Source organism: Hemiscyllium ocellatum, chromosome 33, assembly GCF_020745735.1.
Source record: "Hemiscyllium ocellatum isolate sHemOce1 chromosome 33, sHemOce1.pat.X.cur, whole genome shotgun sequence".
Classification (NCBI taxonomy): Eukaryota; Metazoa; Chordata; class Chondrichthyes; order Orectolobiformes; family Hemiscylliidae; genus Hemiscyllium; species Hemiscyllium ocellatum.
Window position 1 is genome coordinate 21,619,554 of NC_083433.1, and position 13,776 is coordinate 21,633,329.

At 41.8% G+C, this 13,776-nt stretch overlaps 1 protein-coding gene across 6 annotated transcripts in view; it reads right to left on the reverse strand.

The window, feature by feature from the left end:
* The window catches only part of LOC132831492 (myocardin-related transcription factor A-like), a 207,245-nt gene that overhangs the window by 168,009 nt on the left and 25,460 nt on the right, over nt 1-13,776 (reverse strand). For 3 of the 6 annotated variants that reach the window (XM_060849663.1, XM_060849661.1, XM_060849662.1), the window contains exon 3: nt 11,342-11,398. The exons of 2 other annotated variants lie outside the window; for them this stretch is intronic. In XM_060849663.1, coding sequence (XP_060705646.1) covers nt 11,342-11,344 — 3 coding nt within the window. In that variant the 5' untranslated portion in view covers nt 11,345-11,398. Of the gene's footprint in view, nt 1-11,052; nt 11,112-11,341; nt 11,399-13,776 lie in introns of those variants that run through there. One more of the 6 variants, XM_060849665.1, reaches the window with a different exon arrangement.

A 13,776-nucleotide genomic window follows, 5' to 3' on the forward strand; every position in this document is an offset into this window, starting at 1 on the left:
CACCCCAAAGTCAGCCAGCCGGCTGACACTCACCAGAAAGGTTACATTACATGAGGCAACTTTGACAAGTTCGTGGGAATTCAAAGAGCTATTTCCCAATCAGCTGTGAACACCTTCATCAAATCAAAGGAAGAAAATTCTGAATAGAGTGTCACTAATCAACTGAGGCACCTAGAAGATGGAGACGTAACTGTGGAGCAATAACACTTTTTTGCCTCAAGACAGGAAAACATCCTATACCACATGAACTCGAGCACATTTTTACAGTTCTCAAATCTCTCAGTTAAAAGCCTTAACATTAGTCATCCGCTGTGTTTTTTACAAACATAAAATGCAGCTGTGACAATAACATTTACATTGACTGTACATTTATATCTAGTTTTGACTTGTTTTTGTGGGGATTCCCAGAGTAGACAAGAGGCTTTGGAAAGAAAGGAAGTCACATAATAGGAGGAACAAGAGTAGGCGTTTTAATCTGGTCCACCGTTTAAGTGAGATCATGGTTAATCTGTGACCGAACTTCATTTATCCGCCACATCTCTTCTACTTAGCAAAATACAGCATCCATTTCAGATCCAAACTTATTCAATAATCTAGCTTCTAAACTTTCTGTGGGTATTAGTGCCACTTTCCTATCACCCATTATAGGAAATGTTTCCACAAATCCCTCCTGAATTTTAAGGTCATGACCCTTTCTAATGTTTATATCTGGTAAATTGCCTGTCAAAGAAAAGCCCACGTATAATGACATTCATGGTTACTGGAGAATTAAAACCAATAAAGGCTTAAAGCACCATTTCTAAAATAGAATTCATGACCACTGGTCAATACATAATAAATAGCAATGAAAACTCTTAACTGCGAGACAAACAATATAAATGTTTATGCCTGTAAAAGCTCAAACATTCCCACTGTGAATTTTAGAACCTCCAGTGGCTGATCACTTGCAGTTTACCAAGGTACTCAATACTAAACTAGATTGGTGCAATTCAAGTTGGTACATTTTATCAACCTGCACTTTGAGTGGAAATGTTAAAACAATAGCTAATGGTATATGAGTGTGTGTATTAGTGAGTCACTGATAACTGGGTATTGTCAACTGCAGAATGATTAAGTATCTCTTTGGAAAACCATAGAGATGGAAAAGAAAGCACTGTTAAAGATTCAGCTGCCAAAGTGCACAATGGCTTTGTTTTTCTAATCAGGAAAGACCACCAGTTTAGACAACCAGGAAAGTTATTTCCAGGTTTTTTTCAAATTTCTACTATGCATTACTGATAATTCCAGCATTTTGTTGTTCACCCCTCAATGCCCTCCAATATGTATAGTGAGTGGTCTTCATAAACAACCGCAGTCTATCCTATAGTTACACCAACAAATGATACTAGGACAAAGCTCCAGAATTTTGACCTCCAACAGTGAATGAACATCAATGTAGTTCCATGTGAGGAGGGTGTGGGATTTGGTGCTCCCGTGCACCTTATGACATTGTCCTCCTAGGTCGCGGGGGGCACCATATTGCAAAGTCGTGTCAAAGCAGCTTCAGAGACTTGTTACAGTGCATCCTGAATATGGTACACAGTTGTCAGAGTGAGGTGGAGGATGTGTAAGTTTAAGATGGTAGGTGGTGTGGCAATCAAGGGAGATACTTGGTCCTGGATGGTCTCGAGCTCAAGTGTTGGGGCTGCATCTCGACAAGTGAGGAGCATTTCATCACATTAACTTTTAGCTTATGGATGATGGACAGACTTTGGGGACTCGAGATAAATTTACTTTTGTCAGCAATCCCAGCCTCTGATCAGCTCTTGAATTTACGGTAGTTATGCAGCTGACAATTCCAAGTTCCGGTTAATGATACTCTAACTCAAGCCATTGGTATTTGGGGGTGCATCGACTTCCCCATTAAAGTGTAGCCAAAATCAATGGGACGATTGTGCCTGATACGATCCTAGTGTCGCACAGAACATCTGAGCACCAACATGCTGTGCTACCACTCCAGCTGCCATTTGACCATACTCCGAGGCTCATCAGGACACTGACATCACAATAGAATGGCTGGCCTAAACCCAGAGTCTATCAGACTTCAAAAACAGTCTCCCAAAAACTACAAGGTAAACTGTAGGGCCATAAAAGATTCTTTAATCCGTTATAAAAATATTGGAGATAGGAAGGAAGCTGTTTAGCTGACAGTTAAGAATCATTTAGTCAGGCTCATCAGGATCAATGCAGATAAATTAGCCAACAGTGGCAGTGTGGTGGTTAGTTGCAGGTCTTGTGATGAATACTTCAATCTATTTGGCAGCTCAATGCTCCTCACGGACTTTTGTCATGTCATTTCCCTCCTGGACTCTCTCACTGCTGCCTGTTGAAACTCCCTTTAACAGTAAAAGTAGAACTGACCCAACTCAGCCTGAATGGCATTTTAGTGGAGGCTGGGTAGTTATCAGATTGCCTTTTCTCCAAAAGGAATGCTTTTGATCTCAGGGGCAGGGTCAGATGCAAGAATTTGCCTGTCTCATGAAGTGCAATGCTAAAAGCCCCAGGATAATGAGGTCAGCTTGTGGTTGAGGTGGTGGGGAAGGAGGGAGTAAGATGAGAAAAATCGATCTCATCTGTTAGTTCGTTCTTAAAACTCATACCACATTCCATTTGTAGAATCCTCTGTCACATTTTCAAAGTTCTAACAACTAGCAATTTTCAGCCAACTCACTGTCTTTGAGGATCTCATACACTGGGTGCAGTTCAGTTTCTAACCACTTAATTACTTTCAAGACTTAATAAATAAGGTAATCATTTTAAAGCTTGTTTTTAATGCAAGTTCCACCAAGCAATATCCTAAAGTGTTATGGGAAAAGAGCAGTGAGACCCAATCAGACAGCTTTCTCAAATAGCCAGGACAGTTTCAATGGACAGAATGGCCTTCCCCTATGCTGTATGATTCTGTAACAGTACCTCAGAATTTGAGCAAGACATTTTTTTTCTTGCACTAACATGCATGTGACTCAGTATACTACAGCAGTAATGTTACTCAAGCCCATGCACAGCATCCTGCCGGAGTACATTTGGTGTGGCACACAATTCATCACCTCAAATTGACAGGATCATAGTTTACTCATTTCCAAAAGTCAGCAGGAACTATCAATGGCACACATACAGACCATTCAGGCCAACAGGTACATGTCAAGCCACAGATTGATTACATAGCACTGAAGGAGGCCATTCAGCTCCCCTGGTCTGTGCTGGCCTTCTGAAGGAGATATTCACCAAATGACCGTCCCTCATTATCTTCCAATACCCCTAAGCATTCTTTTTCCGATATTTCCCTGACGATAGCATCAACGGATCTGGTCTTTACCCCACACACAGGCAGTGCATTGCAGGTCCTAACCATTCACTGGGTTAAAACATATTTTCCCCTGTCTCACTGACTCTTTTGCTAATTACTTATATTGTAATCAATATAAGTGCTCAACCATCCCATCAATGCAAACAGTCTCTCCCAATTTACTCTGTCCAGACACCTCATGGTTTTGTGCAGCTCGACCAAATCTCCTCTCAACCTGATCTCCAAAACTTCTCCAATCCAACCACGTAACTGAAACTCCCCATCACACGAATCATTACTATGAATGTTTCCCGTGTTCTCTAATGTCCTCACGTTTTCCTGAAGCTCGGAGAACAAAATGCAATTCCCCAGCTGAGGTTGAATGAGTGTTTTTTTTAACACAGGCGCAACATAAATTCCATGGCTTTGTACTTTCTTGGTGGGGGTGGAACAGGAGAATGAGGGAGTGAAGAACGGACGAGGGGGAAGTGTGAATGAGAGAACGGGAGACAAAAAAACGAAGACGACAATGAAAATTGGGAAGGGAGAAGAGAGAATGATCGAAAGGATGGGAAAATTAAAAAGGAGAGTGAGGAGCTAATTGCCTGAGTAGATAAAAGTTATGAAATTAGCAACATCCATTTGCTAACTAACAAACTGTCACAACCGCAAAAAAGGAAAGAAACTGAGCCTGTTACACCCTTACCTTAGGATATATATTTCAAACTCCTCACCTGCTACTTACCAAACGGCATTAAAAACCCAGATAGCATTGCCTCGAGCAGCATCTACACTGAACACCACAGCCATGATCTCAAACAAAAACACAAAGGTCATGAGTATTACAACTTCACTAGAAGTGATCCCCACCTGTGCTGCTTTTAAATCCTGTACTGAATGTTAATCTTACAGGTGTAAATATTCTACTGAGCTGTTTGAACATGTGTTGGTATTTTGTTTGCCCGAGAGGACTCATTACTGAAAGGTCTGGGCTGGTGTCTTCGTCATACTGTAGGCTAACAGCTGAATCATAAATACACCAATGAAATTTAAACCCAGTACTTCAGCACAGCACACTGGTTGTCTAACAGGCCTCAACAATTGAAGGTACAGCGTGCTCAATTCTCAGATGAGTGAGGATACCAGTGTTATTCTCCACAGTTCATCCAAGGAGTCATTGGCAGAACCAATGCTCAATGCCTCCAGGAATCTGCAAGGGTGTGCTCCATCAAGTAGAAAACACGCACTCTGTACAGAAATTCACAGGATCAGGCAATGCCTGTCTACCTTGTGTCATAGCTGAAAATGTGTTGCTGGAAAAGCACAGGTCAGGCAGCATTTAAGAGCAGTAGATTCGATGTTTCGGGCATAAGCCCTTCTTCACCTCACTTTCTCTTACCTTGCGTCATATCACATATCCGACAAAGCAAGAGTTGTTTTATTCTCCCTCCGGAATTCTCTGCACAAAGGCAGGTCATAGAGCCATTGGGAAAGCAAATCTTAGCAGGACTTATACACTTAATGGTAAGATCCTAGGGAGTGTTGCTGAACAAAGAGACCTTGGAGTGCAGGTTCATAGCTCCTTGAAAGTGGAATCGCAGGTAGACAGGATAGTCAAGGCGGCGTTTGGTATGCTTTCCTTTATTGGTCAGAGTATCGAGTACAGGAGTTGGGTGGTCATGGTGTGGTTGTACAGGATATTGGTTGGGCCACTTTTGGAATATTGCGTGCAATTCTGGTCTCCTTCCTATCGGAAAGATGCTGTGAAACTTGAAAGGGTTCACAAAAGATTTACAAGGGTGTTGCCAGGGTTGGAGGGGTTTGAGTTATAGGGAGAGGCTGAACAGGCTGGGGCTGTTTTCCCTGGTGAGTCAGCCTCGCAATTAATCACTGGACCATTCCACAACTTGCTGTTTTTTCTTAAGATAGTAAGGTGAGGAGGTGGGTCCCTACTCTCAGCTGAAACTTCAAACCAAAGAGTCAGTGGACTCAACATGTTAATTGCTTCTCTCTCCACAAATGCTGCCAGACCGGAGTTGCTCCAGCATTCTTTCTCTTTTTATTTCAGATCTTCAGCGCGCACAGTATTTCATTTTTATATGAAGATCCTACAGAAACACTACAGTTTTTAAATTAGTTGCAACAGGAAATCCAGATTCACTTCCTTTTCAGGAACAAGTACAATGTGATGGAATTATTGTACTGGGGCTACAGATCTAAGGCAGTTAAGCAGAGCCAAGATACACACCGGCCAGGATTTGTGTATGTGGTTATCATGCTTCATACAGTTTAACAGCAGGCCGGTACTCCAGATCAGGTCAAATGAAAATATGTGCATTACCAAAGTACCAGAGTTGTACTTGTTCTGGGGGGATTGCAGCTACCTACATACAAAAGCAGCAGCAACAGAGGAGAGTGAGTAGTTCTCTGTTCACATTGTATTGTCACTAATCCCTACGGTTGGTTCAAAATCCTGGAACTCCTTCCCAGACAGCGCTCAGGGTAGACGTACAACCCGAGGACTGCAGCAATTCAAGGAGCAAGGCGAAAGTGAGGACTGCAGATGCGGGAGATCAGAGTCTAGACAAGAGTGGGGCTGGAAAAGCACAGCAGATCAGGCAGCATCCGAGAAGCAGGAAAACCAATGTTTTGGGCAAAAGCCCTTCATCAGAAAATCAGAGAGCAGATAATCATTACGTTCTCAAAGGCAATTCAGAATGGGTATCCAACACTGGCCTTGCGCACAGTGGCTACATTGCAGGAGTGTAGTTACAGTAGATAAGCAGTGCCACAACTAATCAAACACTGTACTTCTACCACATCAAGTTACCAACGGGTTGGTAACCTATCAAGCAGATAAAGGCCAACCGAAAAACCATAGAAGCAGGCCATGTGGCCCATCAAGTCCACACTGGCCCCACTTGGACGTACTACCCCACTCCACTTTGTCCCTGTAACACACGACTAAATCGACCTAAACGGCACATCTTTAGACTGTGGGAGGAAAGTCCCTGCAAACACAGGGACATTGTTAAAACTCCACACAGACACTCACCCGAAGGTGGAATTGAACCTGGATCCCCGGTGCAGTGAGACAGCAGAGCTAACCACTGAGCCGCCATGCCACCCCTTCACCATTCTCAAGCACCGTGGAGCCCAACGCAAATGCCAAAGATAAAATCGAAAATGCTTTCAGCCACAAGTTAGAATGGATTGACCCACCCACCAAAGATCTCCCCACTAAATACCAACATCCAACCTACATAGAGCAATTTTGAATCTACAGTAACAGCCGAAAGAATATACAATGATTAAAATATGTTATGATTTGGTTTAGTTGATATTTCTGCACAGCAGGTCTTGCCAATTTACAAGATAATTTATACACCAGTCAATAATTTATGCTGATTGCCAACACAGATTTAAATTACAGAAACAAATGAACAGATTGATTTCCAAGCCTAAAGGTACAGAATGAATAGCATTTGATTCTATAAAAACTGTAAACACCAACCTTTGGAGAATACACATGCTAACACACATTTATTGTCAATAATAGCATTACTTGACAACACAGGATATTCTGTGGAGCCATATGAGATATTGAGTACTATGCCAACCTCCCAAAGTACAAAGTGTAATACACTGCCCAGCTGCAAGAGTCTGGAAGCCCTCGGCAGTTCTGTTGCATTTGTGAATACCTGGGGACACTAAATTGCTCACAACAAATGCCAGCCAACGCAACATGTAACAAACTGCGTCACTGAAAGACCACGGGTACTACACTGATAAAGTACACCTCCAAAGATGTTGTTAAACTTGAAAGGGATGCAGAAAAGATTTGCAAAAATGTTGCTGAGGTGCGAGGGTTTGAACTATAGGGAGAGGCTGATGACGTTTGTGGGCAGCATGGTGGCTCAGTGGTTAGCACTGCTGCCTCACAGCACCAGGGACACAGGTTGGATTCCAACTTTGGGTGACTGTCTGTGTGGAGCCTGCACATTCTCCCCGCATCTGCGTGGGTTTCCTCCGGGTGCTCCAGTTTCCTCCCACAATCTAAAGATGTACAGGTCAGGTGAATTGGCCATGCTAAATTGCCCAGTGTTAGGTGCATTAGTCAGAGGTAAATATAAGTTAGGGGAACGGATCTGGGTGGCTACTCTTCAGAGGGCCCACATGGACTTATCGGGCCGAAGGGACTGTTTCCATACCATAGGAAATGGAATCTAATCAGACTAGGGCTATTATCCCTCGAGTGTCGGAGGCGGGGGGGGGGCCTTCTTCGGGTTTATGAAGTCATGAGGAGCACGGATAGGGTTAATAGTCAAGGACTTTTTCCCCAGGATATGGGAGTCCAAAGGTAAAAGGGCGTAGGTTTAAGATGAGAAAAAAAAATTTACAAGAATCCAAGGAGTAACGTTTTCACACAGAGGGGGTGGTACATGTACGGAATGAGCTGCCAGAGGAAGTGGAGGAGGCTGGTCCAATTACAACATTTTAAAAAGCAGCTAGATGGGTGTATGAATAGGAAAGGTTGAGGGGGATATTGGTCAAAATGCTGGAAAATTAGACTAGATTAATTTGGGGTACCTGGCCAGCATGGATGGATTTGGCCGAAGGGTCTGTTTCCCTGCTGTAAAACTAACTCTTTGAAAGGGGCTAACAGCAATATGCAACTCATAAAGCAACTCTTCACAATCCCTAGTTTGTAGAATAGGGACTGATCTTAGCATAGCAAAGCAATGGAGACAGCAATGCAAAATCTATCACTAATGTTTTCATGTAACTACTGTGGACTTTTTTCCCTGCAGTGTAGAAAGTTGAGGGGTGACCTTGTAGAGGATTATAAAACCATGAAGGACGTAGATAAGGTGAATAGCAAAAGGTCTTTTCACGAGGTTAGGGGAGTTCAAAACTTGAGGGCAGATTTTTAAGGTAAGCGGAGAAAGATTTACGAGGAACGAGGGGCATCTTTTTCACTCAGAGGGTGGTTCAGATGTGCAAGGATTTGTCAGAGAAAGTGATAGATGCAGGTACGGTTACAACATCTAAAAGACTTCGGACAGGTTCGTGAATAGGGAAGATTGAGGGATATAGGTCAAACAGAGGCAAATAGAACTAGTTCAGTTTGGGAAACTTGGTCGGCATGGACAGGTTGCAACGAAAGGTCTATTTACATGCTGTATGACTCAACATCACGCCTGAGCCTTGCATGGGGGCAGGAGAGGGGTCATGAGAGGGAAGGAAAAGGAGAAGTTAAAAAGCTAAACAGCAGGAGTCACAGAAAAGCAAAGTGGATATGCAGGTGGGATGAGTTTGACTGAAAAGAGGCCTTATTTCAATCTCCTGACAGCGGTTTTGCTTCATGTGAAATGGTCATTTAGGCAAGGTACAGGAGGGCATGACAACATCAGGGCTGCACAGCGAGTTCAACAGTCATGATCTAGATGAACGGCAGAGCAGTTTTGAAGGGCCAAATGGCCTTCTGTGGCTCCTGTTCCTATGTTTCTTTAGCAACAGTAGCACAAAGACAACAAAGCCAATGAAATTGAACTGCCACTGAGAGAATTCTCCCAAACTGCTGAGTCCCTCCTATTCTTGGAAGTCAGAGTGCAGGTAGCATCATAGGTAATCAATCCATAACAAACCATCTGCTGATGTTGAACCAATACATCACCATGCTTCTGACATATTGTAAAGCAATTAAAGTGAACAAGCTCATTACAATTTTAAACAGAATAAGGATTAAAGCAATGGAAATATGAAAATACATAACAGGTTTTGACAACATTCAATATACACACTACTGCTGACACTGTGATGCCTTCCAATCAATCCTATCACTTTGTTGGCCTTAAATACAACACAGTGGATGAATGAGAACTTGCTGGATGAATCTTAATCACAGGGAAGCAATTATTCAGGGCTTTGCTCAGATACCTCCAAGGTGCCTCCAGAGTTGCACCAATTAAGGAATTTTCAATGGTATCCTCCCAGCCAGACAGTCATAGGTTCAAGTCCAACTCAAGTACTGAGTTCGCAATTTATGTGAAGTGATGATCTGTCAGAGGTACTCTGTACTCTCAAATGGGCAAAGTAGATCACATGGTATGACTTCATTATTTATCCCTAAACCATCTCACCAAAAGTAAATTATATTGCTGTTTGAGGAGTTATAATCCAGCTGATATTTTTACTGAATAACTCATCAGATTAAAGTCTGACTTAATGGATCATGCTTTGTTTTCATTTTAACAAGGTGATCTCTCTGAAAGATAGCACACAATTCTGCAAAATTTAGATTTAACAATAAAACAGTTGCAAAGAAATGAAAATAAAATAGAACATACAAAAGTACTCATGCATAGTATGCCATTAAAGATTTTGAAATGCATGCTGGAAATATAATCCCAATAATTCCAAAAATACTTCTCAAAAATACATTGACAGTACCCAAAAGCATCCCTTGCACAGTATGCACACCAGAGAAAAACCTCTTTGTAACACCTTGCTTGATAGGTTCAAGTTAGCTGACTTCAATTGCCAGGCTGGAAAATCAGGAGCTTTTACCATCCTTGATTTTCAATGTTCAGTTACAAATAATCTCTTCAGGGTTTTATCCAAACAATTCTGGCCTATGACTATTAAACTTCTTCCCCTAAGGTGATTTCGCTTTATATCTTCTCCCTTTCTCAGGAGCATTTTTTATGAATCCATCCTCATCCAAGGACTTCTGCAGAACTGCCACAAACTGAAAAACATTTTCTTCCCTCATTTTCTTATATGTTTCCCTAAGGCTTAAAAAATAATTCTGGAATTTTCTGACAAAAATTGCACATCAAGGTTTCTATGTTGCTCAGTCATAAATCTCCTAAAGTAAATAAAAAGCCCATATATCATGAAATATACTCCCTCAAGATGCTTTAAAAGAAATCTCCATGGATACTTAGAAGTTAATCATTACATACTTGACAAATGCAGAAAAATCTATCCATCACTAAAAATTTAAACTCAAATCCAAATTTCAAATAAATTATGTATAAATTATATAGTCTATACCACAGTGGACACTGTCAAGTGAAGACAGCTATTTTTCCCACACCGATCAGATGTGCTTCAGGGTAACCAGAGCTCTCATGGGGCACTAATGAATTACATGCTTTTCCTTCCAGTGTCACCTACACACACACGACCCAAGAAAGGAGAATCATGACTCCACCCTTCAGTGCCTCTTCTTTGGTGTCACTGCTCTGAAAACCTCTGTCACTGAGTATCAGATCACCCCACAATAGCAAAACACCAAGTCAGCTCTCACCCTCTGTTCTCTGCTGAGAAGAGTGTACAGATAAACATCAAGCAAGGGCTGCTTGTTTGTTCTCATGAGCAAGTAACAGTGACTTGATTTCGGGAAGCAGAACAGGTGGGCACGGAACCAGAAGGTAAATAGAACCTTTTAGAATAACAGCCAAGTATGCTTCAAGATGGCAAGAAAAACTGAACAACTTATGGCTCAACAAATGGACTAGAGGCTCAGCAAAGCAACTTCTGGGTAAAACATGGCAATCATACTGTAATGGGATCAAGGATGAAGGACTACTAATCTAGAAAGATGCTTGGTATAGCAAACATATACTGCATTTCTGAATCAAATACAGAATTCTACTTCATCAAAATGATTAGATAAACACAGCCCTTGCAGCAAAGCAAGACACTTGATGTTCACATACTTCAGCCAGGGAAAAGATGAACGGATGATAGGAACCTTGCACTTCCAAATGTTGGTCTGTTGCTGATCTGCAGGGAGAATCCACAGCTCAGCTTTATAGAAATCCATACTTGATGAGAAGAAAGGGTCAAATGCATCAAGCTTAGAATCTAATACAATTAATCACACTCATTAAAAGACTAGTACAGCCACAGAGGAACAAAGATGTCTTTCTCCAATTTTATTGAATAGTGGTTGGTGGATGAGTGTGTGTAGCTCCTGTCCCCTTTACTAAGGAAGGACATACTTACCATAGAGGAAACGCAGCAGACATTCGCACGACTAACTCCAGCAAAAATGGGATGGTCCTGTGAGGAGAAATTGAGGAGACTGAGCCTACATTCTCTGGAGTTTAGAAGAATGAGAAGTAATCTCTCAAACTATCAAAATTCTTAAAGAAATAGACAGAATGAACGCAGAAAGGATGTTTCACTGAACACAATCTAGAACCAAGGAACAAAGTCTCCGAATAAAAGGCAAGCTATTTAGGAGTGAAATGGGGAGGAATTGCAGCACTCAGTGGGTAATGAGTGTTTGCAATTATCTGCCTGAGGGCAGTAGTGGGTGTTCAGTTATTTAGTGGGCTCATGATAGAAATCGATGGGACTTTTTGTACTGAATGACATTGTTGGATATGAGCATAGAACATGAATATGACTGAGGCAGATGATCATCATATCAAAAGGGGGAGCAGACTCAAAGGGCTGAATGGCCTACTACTGCTTGCGTTCTTAAATGTCCTCAGTACTCCCAGGTTAAGGAAGAAAGAAGAAACCTAAAATGAAATTAGTTAGACTTTAGTTCCTAATGATTGTGCCTCTATAGATATCAGCTGAGAACTGTGCAACCAAATGTCCTGCAAATATTCAGCTTCAAGGCTGTCACATGAATAACAGACACTTGGGGGCGGTGGACCAGTGTAACTGGAACTTGAGAAATTCTCCCAACATCTCATCTTTGCGATGCTTTTTTAGTAAATACAAATCAATTATTAACAGGCTATAGCTGAAAGTTATGAATAAATTATTGGCATAACACTTATGCACTTGTTTGCAATGAGTATGACCAGTTGACTGCAGTAGCAATGTTAAATTCTATATTCATGACGTGGAAGTCAGGAACTGTTGATGACTTTGGATCAGTCTACAGTCTGCATTCGCTTCCCATGAAATCAGCAAAGCAATTACCAAAACAAGTTCTTAACACGATAAATCCTGTATCTTCACCCTAACGTTGTTTGTTGCTTCAAATGGATTTTATGAGCACTCCTCACCCCACACCCATATATTCTCTGCTGACTCATCTTTTAGTTATTCCAACATATAGAACTGGCCCAAATCAATTCCTGAAGTAACTTTTAGTAAAACTCGAACCTTGTACTAGACTCAGAACTTTTAAAGTGCATACTCTTCAGCATCCATTACCTGGGAGTCCAACATCTCCCACGATAACCTGTTTAGCAGGAACAAAGACAGGGGAATGCTTACAGAAAGGCAGCTCTACAGTACTTAAGATACCAGAGCAGAAGAAAGAGGAAAAAACAACAGAGGTGGTTGTGCAGATCCTGGAGACAAAGACTCCTTGCGTTTGATGTCGGTGATGAGATTGGGACTAAAAGAATGCAAGTTAGCAATTGCCGCTGTTGGATAATCTTTAGTTGCACTTGCCCCCCCAAACTGAACCTGCAGTAAAAGGCAGTTTTATTTTGTCATAAGTTTTACCTAGAAACAAATGTGCAAGAATAGAAACAAAGAGCAAGAAAAACTATAGCAAACAACAATTTTTTTACATAAACAAGAGTCCACAAGGTCAGAGCCAGGTACTGTGGGAGACACCAGGATGCCAAAATCTTTTTTAACACTCACATTCTCAGTTCATTTCAATGGTTTCAGCGAGACAATGGGATTAGAACCGTGAGGTGCTTGTTTTTGACCAGCCCAAACTGGATGGGCCAAAGATCCTTTTCCTGTGCTCGAGACCACTCTGACTCTATGAGCTATGCTCAGAGCAACATTAAGCACAGTTAAAACTGGCGTCAATCTGGTGATGATAGAAAACAGAACTACTTGCAGCCAAAGAGCATAAGCAGTAAGTGATTAACAAGGCCAAGCGATTTCACAATTAACAAATGAGATCTGAGCTCTGCAGTCCTGACGAATGGTGGTGGACAATTAAACAACTCACTGGAGGTGGCAGCTCCACAAATATCCTCATCCTCAATGATGGAAGAGCCAAGCACAACATTGCAAAAGCTGGTCTGAAACGTTCACGACAATCTTCAGCCAGAAGTGCTAAGTGGATGATCCATCTCAGGCTCCTCCAGAAGTCCCCAGCATTACAGATACCAGTCTTCAGCCAATCCGCCTCACATGATATCAAGAAATGGTGGAGGCACTAAATACTACAAAGGCTATGGGTCCTGAAAATATCTCGGCAATAGTACAGAAGACTTGTGCTTCAGAACCTGCTGCATCTTAAGTCAAGCTGTTCCAGCAGAGCAAAAACAGTGGGATCTATGTTGAAAATTGCCCACTTATATCCTATATATAAAAAGCAGGACGCACCCAACACAGCCAATTACTGCTCATCAATCTACTCTCAATCATCAGTAAAGTGATGGAAAGAGATATCAAGAGCACTGCCTAGTCTCACATTCTACTCAATGACACCCAGTTTGGATTCCGCC